General features: G+C 39.5%; 1 protein-coding gene across 6 annotated transcripts in view; it reads right to left on the bottom strand.

Moving 5' to 3' along the window:
• Nucleotides 1-13,536, bottom strand: part of SULF1 (sulfatase 1) — a 199,909-nt gene that overhangs the window by 86,998 nt on the left and 99,375 nt on the right. For 5 of the 6 annotated variants that reach the window (XM_027561145.1, XM_027561142.1, XM_027561140.1 and 2 more), the window contains 2 exons: nucleotides 7,877-7,946; nucleotides 7,338-7,567 (listed from right to left, as the gene is read on the bottom strand). In XM_027561145.1, coding sequence (XP_027416946.1) covers nucleotides 7,338-7,509 — 172 coding nt within the window. In that variant the 5' untranslated portion in view covers nucleotides 7,510-7,567; nucleotides 7,877-7,946. Of the gene's footprint in view, nucleotides 1-7,337; nucleotides 7,568-7,876; nucleotides 7,947-8,414; nucleotides 8,503-13,536 lie in introns of those variants that run through there. The other variant, XM_027561143.1, reaches the window with a different exon arrangement.

Below are 13,536 nucleotides of genomic sequence, written 5' to 3'. Positions count from 1 at the left end.
TTGAATTACTTTATGTCCATGTCAAACTTTACGACAAAGATTTGCCTTTCCTGATTCAAATATCTTAGCATTTGATATTTGAAATATTTCAATATTTCGTACTATCAAACATTAAGCTTTTCATTGAGGCTATTCATCATGTCCAGAAAAACACAAAACTAGAAATTTGATAACAAATTTTGTCATCATCATTCATTAAGGAAGTCCCAGGTATGTGGTATTCATACATACCTGGCTTCATAGGAGACACACCTCTGTGTGAATTACAACTGCTCATGGTTTGATGAGTGATAACGACCAGCAAACACAGCTCTTATTAAACATATAGGGTTGTTTCTAGATGCCATTGTTTTATGATGGGGTAGAGTCAATGCTCGAAATATATAAATGGCCTGTACTAAGCACATCCTGATAATTTCTTATGCCAACAATTAAGTATGGAAATTTAAACAGTGATATTTCTCATACTAAAAATGGCTTTATTGGTCTATTGAAAATTTGAATTCTGAAAGCATTAGAAAAAAAAATAACATGATCGAACAGTACACCTTTTTCTACCAAAACTATGGAATTGATAGGGGAAAACCCACAAAAAAACAGATGTTTCAGCTAAAAACAAGTTGGGGAGGGAAACCAAGTTGGGGAAAAAAGGGACTAAGAAGCAGATAATAAATCTGTCTGGAATGTTTCCAGGTCACTAGGACTCATTATTTTTTCCCCTAAAGAGCTAAAGGCCATTAAAAGTGGAGACTAGCTTTTTAGTGGAATGGAAGTAAAAATGCCTACAGGGCTAGACAGAGAAGGCAGGCAAGTGAAGCCAGCTCAGTACAAGAAAAATCACAATGCTTTCGTCTTTCCAGTTTTCTACCCTTGATAGAGATGTGAGTATACAGAATTTTCCAGACAATAAAAAACAGCAGTGTGGACATGATGGCAAAGACAGGTGCTCCTTGGTCTAGGTGTTGGGGAGCAGTGGAGAGTGGTGGGGACCCTGAGGGCCTGGGGAGGACAGGCCCCACCCAACAGGGCAGCTTTGACTCCTCTTCAAGCATTATTTTTAAAAATTTTAGCTGTGCTGGGTCTTTATTGCTGTGCACAGGCTTTCTCTAGTTGGGCTGAACGGGGGCTACTCTTTCTTTTTTTAAAACTTTTTATTTTGTATTGGGTATAGCCGATTAACAAACAATATTGTGATAGTTTCAGGTGAACAGTGAAGGGACTCAGCCATACATAAACATAAATCCATTCTCTTCCAGACTCCCCTCCCATCTAGGCTGCCATATAACATCGAGCAGAGCTCCACGTGCCACATACAGTAGGTCCTTGTTGGCTATCCACTCCAAATATAGCAGTGTGTACGTGTCAATTCCAAACCCCATAACCATCTCTTCTCCACATCCTTTCCCTGACTGGGGGCAACTCTGTGTTGCGATTCATTGCGGTGGCTTCTCTTGTTGCACAGCATGGGCTCTAGGCATGTGGGCTAGGTTGCCCCTTGGCATATGGGATCTTCCCAGACCAGGGATTGAATCCACGTCCCCTGTACTGGCCAGCAGATTCTTTAACCACTGGATGACCGGGGAACTCCCCTCTTTAAGCATTTAACTGAAGGCTGCCTCACGGGAATGTAAGGTTTTCAATGACTTTTCAAGAAAAGTCAGAATCTGGATTTTTCCCCCTCTATTATATAAAAATCACTTGATTTTTTAAATGCTGCCTTGATTTTGATAAGCATGCTGGTCAAGCAAAACACATCTGTGGAATAGCTCTGGACTGTAGACCCCATTTGTGACCTCTGCTTTAGACAAAGTGTTTCCATGTATTTAAGATTTCTTAATTTTACTTATGATATAAGTAGATCATAAGTCAGCCTTCCTAAGATGTTAGCACCAGCCCAATTTCCTAAGAATTTAAGAAATGCCACATTGAACCAGATCAATGGTCTAATCAGCTCACTATTTTGCTTTTCAGAGTGGTACCCAGGGACCATTTGGGAAAGATTTATTCGATTTTTTTTTTTTTGATGTGGACCATTTTTAAAGTCTTCATTGAATTTGTTACAACATTGCTTCTGTTTTATGTTTTGGTCTTTGGCCATGAGGCATGTGGAAATCTATCTCAGCTCCTTGACTAGGATCGAAACCACATCCCCTGCTCCGCTGCATTGGAAGGCGAAAGTCTTAACCACTGAACTGCCAGGGAAAGGCTTTTGGGAAAGGCTTAGAGCTTAATCTCGTTGACTATAGTCTCAGAAACTTAGGGGAGTACCACAAGCATTTTTGATTTTCTTCTTTTTGACTTGTAAAATATTTCAAGTGAGGGAAAAATAGAATAAATACTGTGTCTTTTAGCTTTTAAAAACTTAACATTTGCTCATAGTTGCTTGAGATATATTTTTATTTTTTTCAGAAATGTTTTTAAAATTTCATAATAAAACGTGGATACTGCTGATGTTCTTGGTTACCATTCCTTTCCTGGATGATAGTCATCATCCCAAACTCTTTTAACCATGTCCATTTGTGTTTTTTAGCTTAAAAAATAAAACCATAATTTGAAAAGATACATGCACTCCAATATCCGTAGCAGCGCTATTTACAGTAGCCAAGATATGGAGGAAGGAACCTAAATGTCCATTGACAGATGAAGGTATAAAGAGATAGGGTGTATATATATAAATACCCCATGTATATATATGATGGAATGTTACTCAGCCATAAAAAAGAATGAAATAATGCCATTTGCAGCAATATGGGTGGATCTAGAGATTGTCATCCTAAGTGTTATAAACCAGACAAAGACTAATATATGACATTGCTTATATGTGGAACCTAAAAAAAAAAAGATACACATGAACTTATATACAAAACTCACAGACACAGGAAACAAACTTATGGTTATCAAAGGGGAAAGCTGGGGGGCGAGTGGGCGGCAAATTAGGTGTTTGGGATTGACATACACACACTAGTATACATAAAATAGATAATCAACAAGAACCTACTGTATAGCATAGGAAACTATACTGGACATTTTGTAATAACTTATAAGGGAAAAGAATCTGAAAAAAATAGCTATTTTTATATGTATAACTCACTTTGCTGTATGCCTGAAATGAACAGAATACTGCAAATCAACTATACTTCAGTGTTTTTTTTAAAGATATAAATCTTCCACCCATTAGCTTTGCCTAAAAGCCTGAACTATTTACAGATAGAGGCATAACCTGAAAACCACTTCCCAAGTAGTGGAAAAAGCAAATCCAGAAGCATGGGGACCATTGGTTAAATTACTTAATCTTTCCACGGATTACGTTTTCTTCTGGGGTAATGATCTTTGAACTACCCACCCAACTTGGATGGAATGACAATAAAATGCAATAATGAGAATAAATGTTCTTGGGAAAAGATAAAGTGTTATTCACATATCAGGTGCTAGCACTTTTATTAATAAATTCCTTCTGTGCCTCACCCCCCTCACAAAGTACCAGTTTATTTGTCCCCAAAGTTCAGGGAGTGTCCCTCATTCCTACTGAGTAAGAACTTTTCGTCCCAGCTTGATTTCATAAACTTGGATTACCATCCTTCTTAGTCTTGTCTTTTCAGACAAGAAGATAGAATTGTTTCATTTTTAATTTCTCAAAAGGAGAAGTATTCGATTACAATTTTTGGAATTGTTTTCCTAAGCCTTTTCTCAGTCTGATATCCTTCTGGAGGCACTGAAGCCAAAATGCTTGCAGTATTACAGGTGCAAAAATTTTGCTTTTTTAGGCGAAGGTTTATTCAATATTTGGCAAACAAAATCACATGTAAGCAAAAACCCAAAACACATCAAACCATATCAAAACCACAATGAGAGAATATCTCACACCCATTAAGATGGTTATTATCAAAAATTCAGCAAATAACAAATGTTGGCAAGAATGTGGAGAAACTGGAATCCTTATGCACTGCTGGTCGGAATGGATAATGGTGCAGTTGCTATGAAAACAGTACTGTGGTTCCTCAAAAAATTAAAAATAGAACTATCTAATGATCCAGTAATTCTATTTCTGGGTATATACCCCAAAGAATTGAAAGCAGAGTCTCAAAGAGATATTTATACACCTATGTTCATAGTAGCGTTATTCACAATAATAGAAAAGCAGAAGCAACACTAATGTCTAAAGAGATAAATGGATAAACAAAGGGTGAATATACATAAAATGGAATATTATTTAACCTTCAAAAGGAAGGAAATTCTGAGACATGCTATAACATAGGTAAACAGTGAACAAGGACTTTATGCTAAGTGAAATAAAGTGAAAGTGAAAGTGAAGTCACTCAGTTGTCTGACTCTTTGCAACCCCACGGACTGTAGCCCACCAGGTTCCTCTGTCCATGGGATTTTCCAGGCAAGAATATTGGAGTGAAATAAGTCAGTCACAAAAAAACAAGTACTGTGTGAAACTGTATGATTCCACATATGTGAAATACTCAGAGGAGTCAAATTCATAGAGACAGAAAGTATAATAGCGAATGCCAAGAGCTGGGAGCTAGGCAGTTATTGTTTAATGGATACAGAGCTTTAATTTTATATGATGAAAAGAGTTTTTGGAGATTTGCAAATGTGAATGTACTTAACACAAACTGTACACTTAAAAATGGTTTAAGATGATTAAAAACAACAACAACAATACCAAAACCCAAAGTTAACTAAAGACTAGAGCAGAAAATTTCAGAGATTATGAGGACATTACAATCGGCCAGACAAAAGTCTCTATGAAACTGTACCCACCACCCAGAACATAATTTTTCTGCTGAGAAAGGTGGTTGGTCTCTAAATTTTTACCTATTGTTCACTCTAGTTCATCATCAACTTGCTCTGTCAATGGGATAATAAGACCCATCTTGTCATTATCTCAGAACCTAGGATATTATCATATATTTACAGGTTATTTTAGGAAGGGCTCAACAAATATTTGTTGAAGGATGGACTGATGGAAGGAATCATGGTTACATGTGTAGCTGTGGAGATTTGGACATAATACAGGTCTTGGGTTCACCATTTCCTAGCTCATCAGAGCCTAGGCAAATCTTCTAAGCCTCGTTTGTCTTAAGCATAATCTGAATAGAGTAGTAGTAACTACTACATAGAGTGACTGTGAAAATTAAACAAGTGAATGCTTAGCCTGGTGTCTGGGAGGAAAATCAAGGAAAGAAGTAAAGACAAACATGTAAGAAACAGTTGGCCACCAACTCTTCACCATTATATCCATGTGCTTCCCCTAGAAGACAGTATTTAGTAATTGCTTAATAAATATTTGGCTTCTCTGGTGGTTCAGTAATAAAGAATCCTCCTGCCAATGCAGGAAATGGCAGCATATGTGAGTTTGAACCCTGGGTTGGGAAGATCCCCTGGAGAAGCAATGGCAACCCATCCCAGTATTCTTGTCTATAGAATTTCATGAATAGAGGAACCTGGTGGGCTACAGTCCATGGGTCACAAAGAGTTGGATACGACTGAGCGATTAACATACACACACACACCCTATCCTTTAGTTGCTCTCAATCAAGTGGAAGAGACAAGGACGGAAACACACGGTGGATTAAGGGTCCTGCTGGAGGCAGGTCCGAGGTGGTAATAAAGTTCCATCCACCGTGCTGGAGGGCAGGATGGTTTTGGTGAAGGAGGATCCCTGAGGGCAAGGCACTGAACTGGGTCATGAAAAATAGGTAGGGTTTCTCTAGGTGGAGGAAGGTGGAAAGAGCAGAGGGGATGAGATGTGTAAAGGCATGAAATATAAGTGAGGGAGATGAAACCACTAGACAGTTTCAAACAACTAGTTGTTTCCATGAAGCACAGAGCAAAACTGGGGGAAAGGAAAATAGTCTTAGTGAGATAGGTATGGGGCAGATGCCCAGAGCTCATCAGCCTGCAGAGAGGAGGTTTTTAATCCTCTTGGCAAGAAACATCTTGGAGGGTTTTAGCAGCAGAGACCCAATCAGATACTTGCATGAAATGAAGAATAGGCAGGAGGGGCCAAGACTAGAAGGGACAGGTACCATCAGGTGATCAACCAGTTAGGAAAAACTAGGAGAGTGGAGAATGGCTTCAGTGAAAGGGATGGGTATGAGAGATGTTAAGGAAGGTGAATTCAAATGTCTTCACTTTCCTTATGCTATAGGTTAATGAAAACTTAAACCACCAGCCACATACCCACTAAAGTCACATCTCCAAGATTTCTCATTTTGACATGTTGCCTAAAAATCCATGGTCGAGTTTAAACAATTAAGTGAGAGACAACAGACTGTAAATCACATCCAACAATTATTACCTCCACTGGCTTTTAGTGCTTTTGTTTCTAGCTGAATCCAAAGAGTTAACTTTGTTGAGATTCCATAGTTGGTTTCAAACTGGAAAACAAAGTCCCCATCCCTGTGGATCGACTTCCAGCCTACAGGGGTTTAATCCTCAAGGAACCTAGCCAGAGGAGCTCTGGAAAGAAGCCCAAGGTATTCTGCCAGCATGAACTGCAAGACTAGAGATGGTCAAGTTCAGTGTGATAGCCTGAGAGCAAGGAATTTGGTTCAAGAATGGAAAGGAGTGCTGGTGACAACTTGTAAGGGCAAACTTTTCATCTGTCTTAGGTACCATAGAAGAACTTGATCCTAAGCTTATGGGCAAGACCATAAGGCTGGGCCATGAAAGAAGATGAAAGGGTGAGAAACCCAACCAGAAGATTTAGAAGCTAAGCTGAAACACTGGATGTTGGCAGGCTTTCCAAGCACTCCAGAATTAACCCAGGTGAGTGAATTCTTCTGAAAAGCATCCTGTCTAGTGGGTGGCAGTGATCTGCAGCAGAAGAAGATATGTATAATGCTGTAACTTTTAATTTCCTAACAATTACAGGCTGTGAATAAAGGATTCACCTTAATAATAATGACAATTGGAAGTTCCTTGTGTATCTACCTTTGTTCATATGCACTGCAGAGAATTACAGTCATACTCTCATGTTCTTCGAAAGAACTTTGCCCAAATATTTTAAAAAGCTCTTGACCAAGAGTTTCCAAGGTGCACGATCCAATCCTTGACTTTTATAGTTCTGTGTTTCCTCTCACCACCCCCATTCTCATGCCCCCCCACCCCACATTGCTTCAAAAACTTAAGACCAAAAAAGTCATGTCGAAACACAAACCAGATGCTTTACCATCAATGTAAGTACATTTTATAAACTAGGTTTTGGTTAAGGTACTACTGTTAAGCATCAAACCCCTGAATGTTTTCAGACTGTTACTGATACCAGGAGGTCAGTCAATCATTCGAGCAAAAGGGATGAACAAGTGAAAAAGCCAATGTCTCACCCAGCTCCACGTCTTGATCATCGGTGAGCACAAGAATGATGTTGGGTCGTATGTTTTTTCGTTCCTGCTGTATCCGTCCTCTGAATCTTGGGGACCTGATGCTGGAACTGAAGCTCCCCAGCAGCTGCGTGCCCAGGACAGCCAAAACCAGAGTACAGCAAGAATACTTCATTGTGCTTGCTCCAATGTCGCAAAACTGGGAAAATGTCTGTCTCTTGATTCTTGCAGGTCTGGGCAGTCAGAGAAAGGGGAGAGGGAAAGACGAAAATGAAATCCAAACCCTGAACATGGTTGCAGAAAAAGGACTACAACTCAGTGAGAACTGGCACATAAACTGGCAGAGAAAGGGCTGCCCGTGAGTCAGAAGCAGCAAACCCTCCCAGCGTAGGGTTGGTTTTTTTTTTAAGCGCTTGATTATTTTGCAAATTCACTTTTGTCCTTTATTCTCATTCCAACTTTTCCAATTTCAAAATTCATTGCCAAAATAGAATTTCCAGCACAGAGCTCGGATGTAAAAGCTTTCTGACAAGAGCTAATACCTGGAATTAGGTATCCCGGTTGAAGAATCAATTGTAGTCAGAAGTGTTCAGGACATCTGCAGAGTGGGTCCTGAAATGGGGAGGAAAAAAATACAAAGGAAACGTCAATCAGAGATTCTGATACAGATTTTTGGTCTGAAACAGTCTCTTAAAACAGCATAAATATATATATGTGTTTATATAAATTATTTATTCACCATATATTTTATAGTATTTATATTAATTATATTTATGTGTAAATATAATATACAATGTATATTATAATATATATACATACACATATATAATTTAAAATCTGTACTCCAAAAGGAAGAAACAGAAGGAAACAACATTCAGAACTGCTTAACACATGACTTGAATAATATCTTCATTGCATAATCATAAACACAGTGATCTGGGTATCATCCCTGCTCATGTTTTAATAGCATTAATACTTTAAACATCCCCAAAGAAAACGGATGACTGATGAGGAAAAGCCAGCAGTGCCCGTGAAACCACAGTGCCCTGGAGTGTTTGCCTCTGGGAAGCGTTAACTCACCTGCATGCGATATTGAGTACTCATCAAGCAGAACGAAACGCAAAGCTGTCATTTGTCATCTGCATGATGTCACTCACTACCCAGGAGAGTTCTTTCTGCTGACAAAGACTTCAGAGTAAGTGGCTGAGAGGGCAACCTTCCCCAGCCTCCGAAGAGCTCCTAACTGTCCTCCATCAATCACCAGGGGAAGAGGCGCTTCCTCTGGGCTGGGCTTGTCCCTCGGTCCAGCCCGCATCCCCAGTGCATCAGTGCCAAAGGGGACAGAGTCCTCCTCTGACTGTCAGCACCAGGCTCACTACTGTCCAGACCCAGTGCAGTGCCGCCAGCACCGAGCTTTGGCTTTGCTGCAGCAGATCTCAACCTGCAAAGCAAAATGATTGATGGGCTCTGAGGCTGGAGGTGACTCTTTCACCTTAAAAAAATAATAAAATCTGGAGGGGAGCACTGCAAAATCTTTGTAAGTCTGCACAGGAGGAGACTTCAGAAAGGGTTGGAAAAATGCCCCTTTCACTTTAGAACACTAACCTGCTGGACGCTGTTCTTTAGGACTTCTGAAAGATAGCAAAGGGCTCATTAAAAAAAAAACAAAAAAAGCATCTTTCTCTTGAATGTTCATGAGGGAGCATCTGTATGGGAATTTCAACTGCCCTAAAATTAATTAGATGGCAGCTGGTTCCAGCACCCATTCTCTCTCCACACTTCTGAGGTCTGTATTTTGATCCTCAACAATCAACTGACATCAGATAAATATGAATCACGAATGAAGTGTGAGGAACCAGAAGAAAAAGGACTCCGTTGCTCACTTCCATGTCTTAAATTCTGGAGGGTGACACGGGGCAGTGAAAGAAGAAAGAAGGGTATACTGTTTCCCCCTGCCATACAGATTATTGTGTTTTACACAAACACACACGCCCCCATTATTTTAAACTTTATGAGCTGTTTTGTAAACAGTTCTAATGCTTTTGACTCTGCAGCCTGTAATTATTCCTTGGGAGGGAAGGAGAGAGGGAGAGAGAGAAAGAGAGAGAGAGAGAAAGACTCAATAAGAAGTAGGCTTTAAAACAAAAATCCAGTGTCTGCAGCAAGGCAGTCCTGACCACATTATCTGCAGAGCAACCAGCTAACCACCTCCGATTGATCCTGTGGCTTGAGAAAGTCAATATGCACAGTTTGGCGTGTGGGTTTTTTCTTGTTTTCTGTTTGGTAATAACTTGGGGTTATTTCAGTGATTGCGGTGCCTGCTGAACACTGAAAGCACGCAATTGTTCTGCCCTGACTGGTGGGTTTCTGGGCATTTGGTTCAAATCATGAGAAAACTGACAGGAGCACGAAAAGACAAGAAAGCGAAAGAAGTGAATGAAACAATGGCTCTCTCCCGTGGAGCAAGCATCAGTCTAAAGAGTTAAATACAAAAAAAAAAATAAATAAATAAATAAAGAGTTAAATACAGAAATTTCTTAGAGGGTTGGTTCTTGAAGTAATAGAACTTTACCCACCTCTCAAAGCCATGTATGAAGAGATAGTTAACAGGGTTTCTTGCATCACCGATCATTTAAACCAACCTCTGTGGACAATGGTGACCCCCAAAATACAGCCAGACTCACACTGTATCGTGTGTGCGCGGTGCTTGGTTTAAATAATCAGTCACACATGCAACTGAAAATTCTTGACAATTAAGATGCTGATAACATTCCTTGGAACACAATCCATGTTCTGGGTTATTCTTTTCTTTATCTTATTTACCTTTACTTCCTCTTTTAGGAAAAAGAAAATCAGCCTTAATGGCACCCTGTATAAACTACATTGAAAGTCATTTCCTAATAAAGAAAAGAGACAGGAGAGAAGATGCGAGCTTTACCTTTAAAGTGGCTTGCCTTGCCTTTCTGGAGAGTTAAAAGGTGCGAAAGAGACCTACATTTTTTGTTTTTCTTTTTTTTTCTGCCACAGTTTATTATTGATTCAGGGGATTCATATGTAAAAGCCGAGAAGCTGAGTGGTAAAGAAAATGGAACTTTCAGACAAGTCTGTTCAGCAGGAGCACTCCCTTGACTAAAACACACAAAACACAGCACTCTGAAAAAAAAAATGTGCACACAGACAATTCTTTATTCAAAATTGACCTTTTAGAACCTGTCATCCTCTCACTGCCTGGTTTCTACCTCCAGAAGGAAAAAAAGTGAAGAAGAAGAAGAAAAAACTGACAGACAGAACGCAGACCTTGACAAAGGAGACAAGGATGCAATGTTCGAAATGGATACTTGGTGGCGGACGACAAGCGTCCTTAGAGACTAACAATTTGTCTTGAGAAATAGTTGAAAATGGGAGAAATGTCCAAAGAGGTTTTTCTCACACATGGAAAGTGAACTTGAGGAACGGTGCTGTATTCATGAAGCGGGACCAGAACACAAGCTGCTTTTTCTTTAGGATCTAAAATGAAAACACCAACTATCACTATGGCCAATTGATGTGGAAAGTTTGCAGTACTTTGTTTGGGGCAGTCAAGCCAACTATAAATGTGACATAAAAAGTTTCAAGTCACATATAAAAGAAAGAAAAGACTGGGAAGCCTTCAAGCCAATTGGATAGCAAGTCTAGTTCACATATGCTTATCTAGCAAAGCCCCACACTAAAACAAAGCCCTCATTGCCCTCATGGGTTTAAGGGGGTCTCTGTCTTCAACACAGTCCCCCCCTTGTCTAGACAGCTGGGGTGGAGGTAAAGGGATGGTGGTAATATGCTTGTCCACAGCCCTGGTTGTCAAGGTATAATCTGGGCTTTGGGGGACCCTGAGATCCTCACAGATGGAATCCAAAAGACCAGAACTATTTTTTTTTTTAGTAAGACTGGGTCTTTATCTTATGTTTATTTTTAATTATTATTTTTGGCTGTGCTCCATCTTCATTGAGGCACATGGGGGCGTCTCTAGTTGTAGAGCCTGGGCTCTCCATTTGCCATAGTGAGATCAGCAATCCCTGTCATGGGGGGATCTTAGTTTCTTGAGCAGGGATGGGACCCACATCCCCTGCATTGGAAGATAGACTCTCAACCACTGGACCACCAGGGTTGTCCCAGACCGGAGCTATTTTGATAAGAACGCCAACACTTCATCCCTCCTGTACACTTTGTTGAAATTTGCACTGATGGTCTAAGAGCAACCATTTGTAAAAAACCAATTTGTACAACCGCTTTAGTACAAATGCAGGGAGCATCACATATAGTTTTTTAAAAAGCCAGTTTCACTCAAGATGAAGCTGTAAAATGATTAATTTGATTAAGCCCTGAGTGTCAAATACACATAGGCCTCCCAGGTAGCTCAGTGGTAAAGAATCTGCCAGCCAATGCAGGAGATGTGAATTTGATCCTTGGGTTGGTACATCCTCTGGAGAAGGGAATGGCAACCCACTCCAGTATTCTTGCCTGGAGAATCCCATGGACAGAGGAGCCTGGCAGGTTGTAGTCCATGGGGTCTCAAAGAGTTGGACACAACTAAGCAACTAAGCATGTCCCTGTGTGCTCAAATACATGTCTTTTCTTTTACATTTTCTGTTTTATCAGAGAAAAGGGACACATAAAACCCTCTGCTGTGTATGGAGGTGTGATGCTTATCAAGGGAAACCACTGTGTGACTAAGCTGCAAGGTGAACTGGATCCATCTCCTTTCTGTTTTTAGTCAAACACTATTTTTACTTGGTAGAACTATTTGAACTCGGATTTTTGGAAGACGTTTTCTCAAGTCATGAATGAACCAAGACTCACTTCAAGGAAAACAACTGACAGTATTCGTCACATTTGTTGCTAATGACAGAAATCTAGTTTTCAAGTCAAAAGCAAAATTTTGGAAAACTTTTATCTGCCACTGTGAGCTTGGCAGCTTCTCAATAGGTAAAACTTTTCTGATGACGTTGATGTTGATATTAACAAATGTTATTTTGTGATATAAAATGAAATGTGTCAACATTTAGACTATTAGTATAAGTCAGTGAACCAATACTTCTGAAATGACCAAATGCAATGTTACAAAATTATACAGAAGTAAAAAATGCTCACTCAAAGTGCAAAATGACCACTGAATCTTAATATAAGAAAGTATTAAAAGCTCATTCATGTGGTTTCAGATTTCTTATGACAACTGACCTATAGGAATCACTACTTGTCAAGTTTTGGTATAGTATCAAAGAAGATCTATAAGTATCTGAAAAAGCTTTTGAAATAATTCTCCAACTATTTACCCATGGGAGGTTGAATTTTATTCCCATAGCTCACCCAAAACAATACATTTCAACAGATTGAATGCAGAAGCAGATATAAAAATCCCGTTCTCTTGTATTCAGATAAATATCAGATTTGCAAAAATGTGAAACATGCCATTTTAATCACCAATATTGTTTTGGTTTGCAAAATAGTTATTTTTCATAAAATATATCATTTAACATATAAATGTATTGTTTTTAATTAATAAATATTTTAAAAAATTCTCAGTTTGAATTTTTAAGTATCAATAGCTAAAATCCCCATAAAGTGAAAGCCACTCAGTCATGGCTGAGTCTTGCAACCCCATGGACTATACAGTCCATGGGATTCTCCAGGCCAGAATACTGGACTGGGTAGCTGTTCTCTTCTCCAGGGATCTTCCCAACCCAGGGATTGAACTCAAGTCTCCCAAATTGCAGGCAGATTCTTCACCAGCTGAGGCACCAGGGAAGCCCCAAATCCCCATAAACACAAGCTTAATAAATTACTTTATTTTTTTAAATTAATTTACTTTTGGCTGCCTATATGGCATCCAAGCTCCTAGTTCCCTGACCAGGGATCAAACCTGTGTCCCTTGCACTGTGAGAACAAAGTCTTAACCACTGGACTGCCAGGAAGTCCCACAAGTTTAATAATATAAAGGGATAAAAACAGAATTTCAATAATACAAAAGGATTTCACGTTCAAAGGGTTTGAGAATTACTGGCCTAGAGTATACAGCCTTTCACCTCTAAGGCCCTCGTCACAAACTTAATTCATTCCCTCCTGCCCCTTAAAGCTTTGAAAGTTTACTAAGTTCTAAGTGCCTGGTATCACTGTTCAGTGATGACATTCTGTGTTTTTTCTTTTTTAATCTGAGGATAACACAAAA

The sequence above is a fragment of the Bos indicus x Bos taurus genome, chromosome 14 (assembly GCF_003369695.1).
Source record: "Bos indicus x Bos taurus breed Angus x Brahman F1 hybrid chromosome 14, Bos_hybrid_MaternalHap_v2.0, whole genome shotgun sequence".
Taxonomy (NCBI): domain Eukaryota; kingdom Metazoa; phylum Chordata; class Mammalia; order Artiodactyla; family Bovidae; genus Bos; species Bos indicus x Bos taurus.
This window is presented reverse-complemented; position numbering and strand designations above follow the sequence as displayed.